A 12207-nucleotide genomic window follows, 5' to 3' on the forward strand; every position below is an offset into this window, starting at 1 on the left:
ATGTGTGCTCTAAAATCAATAGTTCATCCAGAACCTAATTAGAGATGACATTGACCTAACTTTGACCTCTGCCTTAATCAAACAGCTTTCTTTTTTGCAATAATAAAAAAATAAAGTTAACAAATTGAATCATTAACAATTTTAGGTGACATGCTTCTCTTCATCTCTAATATAGTAATTGTGGTAACCGAAGGGCTTCACTTTATTGTCCAGAGCTTAACACATGCTTGTCTGTTGATGTCTTTGTATCCGTGATCCAGTGGTCAGGGTGACGTTGTGAGCTTAAATGCCACACTGAGTCTGGGCACGTCTGGTCATCTTCACGATGAAGACCCTGACGGAGGTGGATACACTGAATACACCTATGAAGAGACAGAAGGGGGCCAACCGGGTTTCTCTCAGGGTGAGGAATATGAGGGAGATGTGTACCAAGGAGAGCATGAAGAGGTGGAATACCCAGGAGACTTGAATTGTGATGAATTTCAAGATGAAGTGTTGGACCTACAGATTGACAAGCCACTGGATGATGATTTTCAAGTAAGTAACACTTTCTCTTGCTATCTATTGCTTGCACACACTCCCTCTGTCTGTTGTGGTGAAGAAATTTCCCTTTAAGTTGATTTTGAAGGGCTTATCAAGTGCAGAACATCGCGGTTGCTTGTCATAGTCTGTGGTTGGCTTGTCAGTATCGTGATATTACAATATTGTGGTTATCATGTCAGCCCTATCCATAATCCCCCACCACATTTCCTCCATGTCTGCAGCCTGACACCTCGTGCTTTGTGACCCTCAGGCTTCAAGGTTTTGTTCAGGGCGAGACTCTTTTCACAGTCTTTGTTCAGCAGATGTCCTGCCAATCCATGATGGCTAATAGGAAGAGGACTCAGACAGGATCTGATAAAGTTGGCTGTAGGTGAAAAGGTTATTGACCACCTTTAATGTAGTTTTTATCAAGGATGACACCGGAGCCTGATTGATGAGTTGTGTCCTTTCTGTATGCATTTATGAATTTATGAATGTATTAATAGGACAGTTCCCTCAAATATGAGAATTGCATGTCGCATGAGAATTTGAGACCCAAATCAACTTCATGAATCATTCAGATCAGTTTTGGGAACAAATTCATTGAAAATCTACTCAAACATCCTACTGAAAATGATAATTTATTGATGTATCGGACATCAGAGAAAGTTAGTAATATGAAAAGAGGAAAACGAGACATTGGAGGTTGCTTATTCAATCCCAAATGTCTGTCAACTGTCATGGGAGAGTATTTTGTTGTACATACATAGGTGAAAAACTATCTTTGCCAGCTGTTTGTAGCACTCTTGAAGAATATTGTCATTGCTTAAACGCTGCTTGAGCGTGTGATATCTCTGTTTACAAGGTCGCTTAGCTGCTGGTGCTTAGCATCTTTGTTCACTGTTATCCAGAGTTAGGCCATCCTTAAAAATATTTTGGTTTGCAGTAACAGTAAAAAAAAAAAAGGGGGTCTGTGGGTAGGTCTCTCTCTCTCTATCTCTCTCTCTCTATATATATATATATATATATATTTATAAAAAAAAAATTCAAGTTTCAATGTAAAAGAAAAAGTAAATTTTGGTGATGGTGATTACGTAGGTATAAATGTAAACAAATTAGCATATTGTGACATCACCGGCTGGGTCTTCAACCCGTGCCTTCGGGCGCATAATTGCAAACCTCATTTTGATGCAGGCAATATAGACTACAAACAAATTGAAATCTTTTAAAAAAAATGTTTATTGCATGAATTTCAGGTGAGAAGAAAAAAAATGATGTACTGTTATACTGTTTTACTTGCATCCACCGCTAGGTGTCAATCCAACCTACAAATGAGAGACCGTTTACTTTGCTTTCTTGGATTGTTCCTGTTTGATTTCAGAGACAAGTGTTCATTGAATCAATTGTAAAAAATTTTTACATGTCTAAATACATTTTATACGGCAAATAACACCAAATATAGGTAAATCCACGGACAACAGGCAAGATGAATGTAAAGATTCAATATATTGGTAAATCTGATGATTTATTGGCGTTAGGTTTCATGCACAATGACAAACAGGAGTGCAACATTCTCGAAAAACAATAAGCAGAGTGGACTGCCATAACAATGCAAAACATTTACTGCAGGCTTCAACATGGCTGTGTTTACGATTAGAAATTTCGGCCGAACAAAATTTTTGTTGTTGTTGATGTTTCTGGCTGAACAATTTCAGTTGCCGGTGCATCCCCAAGTGCAGTGTTGGGAAAGTTCACTTTCTACATGAACTAGTTCAAAGTTCAATTTACAAATTTTAAAATGAACTAGTTCAGTTCATAGTTCAAACTACAAAATTTTTAACTAAGTTCACAGAATGAACTAGTCATAGTTCTTTTTTTCCATATGTCGCTGCGAGCTATTATTTTTAAAAATTATTGCAACAGCCCATATAGAATCAAAGACAGCAATTATTTTATCAGTTTTAACAATGAAGCTATGCGTCAGATTTCATCTTCATATCCAATTTTGAATCCTTATCCAACCAGGGTTTACATTAGCATTGAGGGTACAGCATTTCCCCATTTTTGCTTTAATGCTTTGTCTCCCATTCTCACCGACCTTGTCATAAACATCATAAAATTATTTTAAATGATCATACGCCTTCTTGCTACATGCTGCTGTCGCCTCCATGCTTTTTTTTTTTTTGATGATGCGTCACTCATGCGCAGACGGCGGTGCGACACTGGTGGCTGGTGTTGCCAGACTGGGTGTTTTTCCGCTACATATTAAGACCCGTTTACGGTGTGTTTTAGCCGGGTTTCTAGCGTGCCGTTCACAGACACCAGAATGAACGAGTTGACAGTAACGTTCATCAGGCAGTAATACAGCACGTTCAGTTCACGTTCGCCCAAAATATGAACGAGTTCATGAACTATCGTTCAATGAACGCGTTCAAGCACAACACTGCCTAAGTGTAACATTCAGATTACCCACAGCCAAAATAAGATCTCAATATAAGGAGTAAAATGTGGACTTCAGCGGAGGGAATGGGCTAGTGGGCCGGTAGGCTTTAACAGATGGACAGAAACAGGACCTGTAGGTATAGTGGGGAATGGAGACCAGACCTGTTGTGGCTATAGAAGCAGAGAAAGGACCGTGTGCAGAGGGACAAGATCTGTGGCAGAGGACGTGAGATTCAGCAAGGTAGTCAGCAGAAGTGTGCGCCCATCTCTTTGGATGCTTTTGTACATTCTGTGCTTAAGCGTGTATGAGGATTTGCTCCGAATCAGATGATGATATTTTCCCTGTCAGTGAGCTATGTGTGCACCAGAGCTTTCTTTGCGTCTGTTTATATATATATATATATATATATATATATATATGTGTGTGTGTGTGTGTGTGTGTGTGTGTGTGTGTGTGTTGGTGTGTAAAGACAACACAGTCAATGATATTTTCACCACCACTGAGCCGTGTGCATGTTTATCTCCCATTCTCTGTGTATCATGTCAAACATTTACATCTCATTGAATTTCAAATAGCAGCAGGAATAGTAATGGGGCATAGTAATGAGACTGGGCTCCTACTGTTATGCTAATTTAGAAAGACTCCACTTCAGTGCGCCCCTCCCTTTCCCTCCCCTCCCCAACTTTCGAATGCTACACCGGGGCCTTTCTGGCCTCTTTCTCAGATGTGGCATTAACCTTTTTCATTCAGAAGTGATTCTGCTTCCTTCTAATGTTTTATCTTCATCATTGTTGTTTTTGCCATTGAACAGGTCCTGGTAGTGCCGACCTGTGACACGCTCCACAGCAGGTGTTTCAGCGAACGAAGGACAAGAGATCAGTTTAGCCCTGATGTTCAAGTCCTGCTTGAATTTCCAATGAATAAAGTAAAGATTTGGTTGTTCTTCACAGGTGGATGAATACCCGACTGAGTATAGTGAAGAGCAGACTGACCAGCAAGAAGTGGCTGAGGAGGAGGAAACTGAGGAGCAGGATGGCTCTCAGGTCAAAGAATTAGAATTCCTGTCTTTCATGGAGATGTTTAAAGTCACACAGCGTGAGTCTGATGATAAATATATTCTCTATGTTTCAGATGGAGAATGAAAACGATCCAGAAGCTGAGGCTGAGCTAGAGACTGATGTAAAAGAGGAGTCCGACGAGGAGGAGGAGGATGTTGAAGAATCCGGCCGTCTGCGGTTTAAGACAGAGCGCAAAAATGACACCGTGGTCAGACTCTCTGATGCTACCAGTAAAAGAAGGAACATCCCAGATACATTAGGTTAGTTACAAACAAATGAAGCACCTTTTTGTACTGTTATAGGTATACAAATATTTGGACAGTAATTGTTTCTCATGGTGACGTAAGCTTTTTTCAGCATTTACAAGAGTGAAGCCTGTGTTATACTTTCCGCATGAGCAGCATGGATGTGGACAGCTTGTATTTATACTACTGAAAGCGTACGCTGATAGTCTGCTCCGAAATGTGAACAAACAATTGCCCAGAATTATTGCACATGTGGCTGTCTTTATATTGTTTTGACTGATTGCACAGGTTCGAGTAGCAACGGGCTTCTTCACACAGCCTGCACATATGCAATGGTGCTTTTGAAGCCTACTGACAAAAAATGGGAGGCACACGGTGCCTCAAAGCCTCCGCACACACTCTTCAATGATGATTTTTACGTCACGCCTACCTAAGAAAGGCTTTAGTCTATGATTTTATTGCCGTCCGAATCTAGAATAACATTTTTTTCTCCCACCTCCCATGTAAAAATCCCCATGCTGATTAACCTACTGTTGTATATATTTATTTATTTTTTTTTTTACAAAAACCACCTCTCCTTGAGTTTAAATCACTTTTGACCACTGCCAAACAACGTATGGCAGCGGTTGCACTTTGCTGTAATTTGCTTGCATATTTCTTACTGAAATAATGGGAAGTATTTACAAGAGCAATATTTCAGAAACGCTTCACCACAGCTAGTATGAGCTGTTAAGAACAAAAAGACGAAAGAGAAAAAGCATGAAAACATTTAAAATGGATCATTATTATGGCAGCAATTATATACATAAAAATATAAACCAAGCAGCTTTTTTTATCTTATGTAAATAACAGGTTGCATTAAAAATGTGGAGATTAGGATAAATAAGTTAATGACATTCATCATTTTGAAATATAAAATTAGAGTGTATCTATTTTCCTGTTTTTTTTTTTTTTTTTTTTTTTTTTACAAGCGATTTAAATTATAAAAATGATATAGTTGTCCTATTATTAAATTAAATATGATTTTTTTTTCTTATTAATCCAAGCCTTTCACATTTTATTTACAGCAGACAATCATTTGACTGACCACATGAGCATCCCAGAACTCACTTCTCCACTGTGAATAAATTGACATCTGTCAATCCGCATATATATATATATATATATATATATATATATATATATATATATATATATATATATATAAAATTAAGTGTAGCTTATAGGGCTGTCACTTTTAGTTCGAAAATCGATTGCACAATCGATCAGACCAACCAAAAAAAAAGTTTCGAAAATGAAAATAGGGAATCGATTTTAACCAAATATGTACACTATTAATTTTATCATAATTAAACAATTAAAAAATATAGATGTTACAAAACTCACAACCTAGCAGAAAAAGAAAAAAGTGCAGTATGCATTGCGAAAGCTAGACAGTCCTCATATGCTGTGTTCACACCAAACGGCGAATACGCCTCATTAGCGCATCTCGTTACAGGAGATTCTGAGTTATGAAAAGGACCATTGCAAGCTGACAGCGACCGGCTTTTGTGGTGGAAAATTGTCAGTAATACCCCCACCTTGCGCAGCTGTACCTGAGTGTCCCTGGGACATCAGTGCGGTTGAAGCGCGTCCTCTCAACAGCTGGACATATAGTGAATAAAAAACGCTCTGCTCTGGACCCCAAAAATGTTGATCGACTTGTTTTCCTGTCCAATAAATTTGTAATGGCCCTAACCTTTTTGCACGTTTCATGCCTGCCTAGTGCTGCCTAGCCTAAGTGTCGGTTACGTTCAATAAATAAATAAAAAAATTCACACATGGCCTGCTTCTCAAGTCCATTTTGTTTGAAATGATTGAATCATTATTTAAAATAATCTTGGAGATTTTTGAATTCATAAATGCAGCCGGGTTGAAGCCTGCAGTGATGTTTTTCTTTTGTTATGGCAGCAGTCCCCTCTGCATATATATTTTTTTGAGAATGTTGCACTCCTGTTGCTTTTTGTTATTCTGCCAGAAACTTCATGCCAATAAATAAGAAATACTGCTGACTTGTGCGTTTCCAGCGCTCTCTTTACATCCGTCCGTTATTTGACGTTGAAAAAGGAAACAGTCTTTATTTAGACATGGAAAATCGATTTTACAATCGATTCAATGAACACTTATGTCTTAAAAATCGAAAATGATTTTTTCACAAAAGTGACAGCCCTAGTAGCTGATATTTCTGATGTAATTTTATATTCTGTTTTGATGGCTAAAATTCTCACCATAACATTTCAGACTTTTAAAAAAAAGCTGGCACTGTGTCCCAATTTGTTTTTTTTTAACTTTATTTATTTATTTTTTACTCAACCAAGTGCTTATAAACAAAGTTACTATATTAATATCAGTTTATTGACATTATCCTATTTATGATCAGGAAGAAAAAGGTTAAATTGATCCTTCGTAACTATCAGCTGCCTCGTTTTTCAAATATTACCACTTATTATCTCTAAGATAATAACTGTCATTTTCAAATAAATCTGTATTTTTATTTGTCTTTCCTTTCAGAGCTCTCTGATGATGCTAAAGCAGACCTGTGGGAGTTTGAGGAAAGGGAACGTCAGAGGAAGCAGGGCCGTTTTGGAGGACGAGGAAGAGGAGCGGATGGAGGGAGGGGAGGAATGGCAGGTAGAGGTGGGATCAGAGGAAGGGGAGGATCAGGAGGACGAGGAGTCAGTGGAAGAGGCAATTTCCCTCTATTTGGAATGGGAGGTTTCCGCGGTGATGGAGTCGGAGGTCGAGGAAGAATAAATGAGCAAAGGCCTCCACTGATGCAAATGAACTTGGGAATGCAGGTAAGAGACTGATGGTTTGAAATGACACACACACAATACAAATGCTCCAACTGAACCTGTTCTAATAACACTCATACAATTTTGTTGTACGACACCTTTAATTAAAAATTTGAGATGCACCAGTCATATGGCCAGCAATTATTATCAGCCAAGTTGCCATTGCAGAAGGTGTGCGCAGTTGTCATTGTTGCAAGTGGGTAAAGGAGATTATTATTATTATATTATTATTATTTCTATTATTTTTTAAATAAAACATCACAGTCAGTAAGAAGCAGACTCCACATAACATTATGAAAGTATTTACATAAATGTTTGGCATGCAACAATATCACTTTTTCCAGAACCAGTCCAGTAAAAAGTATTTTTATGAGTACGAGTACAGGAGCTCAGTATTAGGACCAATACCGAAACCAGTATCGGTGCATTACTAATGCATTTCATAGTGATTACGCATTTTTCAATGGTCTGAATTTAGGCCTAGAGTTGTCTTGAATTAATGCGCATTCTTCAAGTGAGAGAGCAAAATGTATTATTGTAATATGATAATATTAGGGTGTACATAAGAGTTCATTAAAGTTATCTTTCAAAGTACTAAATGTAGACCAGGTGAACCAATTGAACAAAACTCTTTGTGTTCACACTGTTCCATGAAATTGTACTGATTCACTTTAGTTTTTATTTGATAGCATTACGCTTCTACTCACACTCTTTTCTGGAACCTTGTCATTTTGAACGTTATCGAAGTAAATAAACCCGCAGAGTGCAGGGCTGCTTAAATTTATTATTTAACATGTTAAACTGATAAAGTAATATGTATAAAGTAATATATATAAAATAATATGTATGAATGAAAAAAATTAAAATGTTAAAAATAATTATTAAATGCTATAAGCCACATAAACATTTTACTCATGCTGTCTGGCTTATTTTATTTAAATGGTCAAATGCTCACAAAATGATAAATAAAAAAAATCCTTTGAGTATTCACGTAATATAACGGTTGTCTTAATTTGATTTAAACATTTGGGAGAAAATCAGATGTGTATTGGTATATTGGATCCGTGCTTCAGCTGCCTAATTTACCTGCTGCTGTCTGTCATTAATGTTAATCTAACAGCTAAATAAAAAGAGAAAATTACTCCCTGCTCTTGACTGAGTAGCAATAAAGTGTTTAATTTTTACATTTGGTTATACAGTTATACCCCACAGTTGTAGAGGACAAAAAAAAGTACCTCATTGTGGTTAGGGTTTTTGATGCCAGTCTTGGGAGGGAAGTTGTAATGTTGATCTAGTTTTGTGAATCAGAAGAGTCTATGAGAGAAGTATTTGAATTGCTTGATGGTGAACTTAAGAAGCATATCTGTTTTCAATTAATTATATGACCAAAACATTGAACGTGTATAAATGTTCCCAGTAATAAGAGACCACGCTCTGACCTGAACTTTGATTTCTATTCAAACATGCTAAAAAGCAGTGGTCTTTTCCTCAAGTATATATGATTGTTTTGTTTTCTCAGTAACCGATTTTGATGACTGTGCAAAGTAAAGTGCCGCTTAAGCATGTGAACTAAACACAATGTGGTACTTAAAGTTTCCCAACATTGGCAGGCCTGTTATATTAAGGTTTTACAGTAGTTTGTCCAATCCTGCTCCTGGAGAGCCAATGTCCTGCAAGCTTTAGCTCCAACCAACTCCAACTTGCTTGACTGAAAATGTTTAGTGAGTAAGAAGACCTTGATGAGCTGGTTCAGGTTTGAGCTAAACTCTCCGGGAACAGATTTGGACATCCCTGTTTAACAGCATTTTTGATCAAATAAATGCAGTCTAGGTAAACATCTTACTGACCCCTTTTGAAAGGTAGTGTATAATGATAACATTCTTTGCAACAGTTGGACACTTAAGTTAGGACTGGACGATTTGCCAGTTTTATCAATTAATTTGAATGTAATGTTGTGCCACAATTAAATTTTTTATGAATCGAGGAATCACGATTTTGAATAGAAATATTACCAGACATTACAATAAGACACTTATGCCAATGATAACAGTAAAGAGAAAACAATGATCCAGCTGTATGTTGGCACACGTGATTAACTGCTCACGTGTGACGTGCTCCGTGAAAGACCATGAGGTGCCATTCACACAGAATGCAAGATGGGAGGTGAACAACTTTTAACTTGAGCACCGCGTTTTTTTTTGTGTTTTGCATGAGATGCTGCAAGAGATGCGAGCACAACAGTCAAATGCATCCATGTTTACATGGAAAAGCAGTGTAATCGAATAAAAACCTGTCCAGAACTACTACTGTATGTATGATATTTAATTTTTGCATCATGGTGACAGGTTGAAAGCTGCCGTTTCATTTGTTTTTACAGAACATTTATAGTTAATAAAATTTTACTGGTGTTTTACTTTGAATTTGAATTACCTTGACTTTTTAAAGCAATTTTCTTGTATTTTTTATTTTTTTGAACATATATGTATGAGACAAGTTTGTACAAGATGTAGTTGTAGTTCATGCATCCTTTGTGCAAGGATATTTAACGAGTGATTTAGAATTTACATCATGTCAGCTTCATGTGTGGTGCACTTGGAATATACTTTTCTTTAACTAGAGGGTTAATAAAGAAAAAATTACTTGAATCATGTTGTAGTTGCATTTTCAAGTTGACTTGTCAAAAAAATCATACAAATCGAGAGTCTGTCGAATGTAGTAGTGACCGCTATTTGCAAACACAAATTTTAACTTCCTTGGTGATCAGGCAGATCTATTGAAATTAGATTTACCTTTTGAGGCTGTTAAATATAATAATGCATCAGTTGTGTCTTGTCTCACCCTCGTGGAGTGGAGTCCGTTTGCTTTTGAGTAAAAGACAATTATCACCGTTCTCACTCCCTCTTATCCATGTTGATATATGGATTATGGCAAATAACTTGGTGGCAGTCCATTGAGGAAGCATTACACCAAATTAAATTTGTACTTTGCTGAAGGATTTAGCTTTCTGCGCTGGGTGTAATCCCTTTGCGCTTGAGCTGTTCGTTCGAGCTGCACCTTTTTTTTTTTTTTTTAAGCTGATTTTCTTTCATAGAAAAGGCAAAAGGCTTTTGACATGACTTGTCATTCCTCAACACTGATGTGTTCTTTTACTTTATGCTTCAAACAGTGGTATATAGATAGCAGCACTGCTGTAATGATTTTATTGAATTCATCTCCACCCGTCTATAAAGTACAAGTGGTCTTCATCTGATGATGAATTAATCTAAAATGTGTAGGTTTTTCAAGAGACAACAGGGTTTATTTGTGAGTTTAAGGAGTCAAAGAAAAGGGTGAAAGAGATTGAGCTTATGTTATTGATTGATGGTCTTTCTATTTTGCCTCTCTTTTTTTAAAGCAACAACTCAGAATGACTTCTCCACTTCAGCATCACCACCATCAGTCTCGTCTGCCTGGTCTGAGGGGCAGTGGAGGTCCTGGGCTATTCCCGGACCCGGGCACCCCAATTCCCCAGCAGCCACTGCAGCTGTTGATGCCACGTCTGGCCCACCATTCCCCGGGACCCAGAACACAACATGACCCGCACGCACCTCGCTCATTGAACTCACCGCTGCGGCACTCACATGCACATCCCAACCAACACCAGCAGCATCAACAGCATCACCCCAAGAACATTCACATCAACCCTCACTTCAGAGGACCCTCCTCCTCACCTGTGCAAGGTATGGCCCCAAAGACCACCAACCTGATTTTTATATAGTTAGGTGAATGGAGGCTGTCTAAGCGTCTGCTGTAACACATCTTTAAAATTGTAAAGTGCCTATCTGCTTGTTAAAGGGGTCAGAACTCCAAACTAACTGTTTTAACCCCAGTTCAAAATATGAATTTTTTTTTTATACCCTTCACCAGATTTTTAATCAGGAAAATCATTCCCACTATTCTCCTCGACACAGTCCTTAACATGTGTCATTGTTTTATGTAATCAAGGAGGTTTTCTTAACAACTCCTATCTGTTCTTCAAATGAAAGCCTTTTTTGGTGCCAAACTCTTCGCAAACTTTATAAACTAACCTCGGAGAAACAAAAAAAGTGCATTTCATGATCATCATGACCTGATGTTGGTGTAATATGTTAGGGCTCGTGTACAGAAGTACTTTGTCAAAAGTGTTTTACTTCTGTGTATGCATTAGTGACTCAAGCCACTAATTAAATGTTTAACATCTCACTGTTCCAGATAGTTGCTTGAAAACCACCCACTATCTATATCATGATTAATTTATAAACCAAGCGTTCAAAGAATAGGTTTTAAATAGCTGAAGCAGTCAATTCGAGTCTTGTTGGCTGTTATAGTAAAAAGGCAGTAAAATTTTCCACTTATAATACTCATTTCATATGCAAAGATATTATCCGATCACAGCAGTAGTCATTTATATTGAAGTCTCACAGCTAAACATGCCCTTCCAACAGATCATTTAAATCAGAAGGCTAAAATAAGCCTTTTATAATGACCATTTATCTCAAAATTGACACTTTTTGATGGAGAAAAAAACCCATATGTTTACAAGCACACCTCAGGAAACCATATGAAATCCTTTAAAAATATATTTCATAATCAACTCATGCCATCAATTCCAAACTCTGTATTAGGTGCTGTAACAGCTAAGATTGCTAATATCCACTCAAGGTGTGGTGTTAATACTGCAAAAAGATCATGATTGTGACTTTAAATGGCCAGACAGTGATTCATCTTTTATGGATTGTAGAAATATTGATGTCTGGGATGCCTTGAGCCTGGTGACTGTAGTGTACACTAGGGTTGTGACGATAACCCCATTACTGCGGTAATGAGATGCTGACTTCGGTGTTGAGGTCATCTAACCGCACTTTTTTTGCAAGGTATTTGCAGGAGGAAGCTAGAGGTCTGCATTGGTTCAGTAACCACGGGACATGACCAGATTTCTTGTGACACGGGATTAAATTCCTGAATAAAACATGGTAGCTAAGGATAATGCTGGCGTAATTTGAACAGGAGCGGGGGGTCTAGCAATATCCCGTTCACGACGTCCTTTCAGAACAGCATATCTGCGCTTTACTCACTCTTTGCTACCG

General features: G+C 37.7%; 1 protein-coding gene across 4 annotated transcripts in view; it reads left to right on the plus strand.

Moving 5' to 3' along the window:
- Positions 1–12207, plus strand: part of LOC128016751 (RNA-binding protein 33-like) — a 42352-nt gene that overhangs the window by 4288 nt on the left and 25857 nt on the right. For all 4 annotated transcript variants that reach the window (XM_052601525.1, XM_052601527.1, XM_052601524.1 and 1 more), the window contains exons 5-9: positions 261–537; positions 3916–4008; positions 4097–4283; positions 6819–7105; positions 10497–10821. In XM_052601525.1, the coding sequence (XP_052457485.1) occupies positions 261–537; positions 3916–4008; positions 4097–4283; positions 6819–7105; positions 10497–10821 (1169 nt within the window). The remainder of the gene's footprint in view (positions 1–260; positions 538–3915; positions 4009–4096; positions 4284–6818; positions 7106–10496; positions 10822–12207) is intronic.

This window comes from Carassius gibelio, chromosome A7 (assembly GCF_023724105.1).
Source record: "Carassius gibelio isolate Cgi1373 ecotype wild population from Czech Republic chromosome A7, carGib1.2-hapl.c, whole genome shotgun sequence".
Classification (NCBI taxonomy): Eukaryota; Metazoa; Chordata; class Actinopteri; order Cypriniformes; family Cyprinidae; genus Carassius; species Carassius gibelio.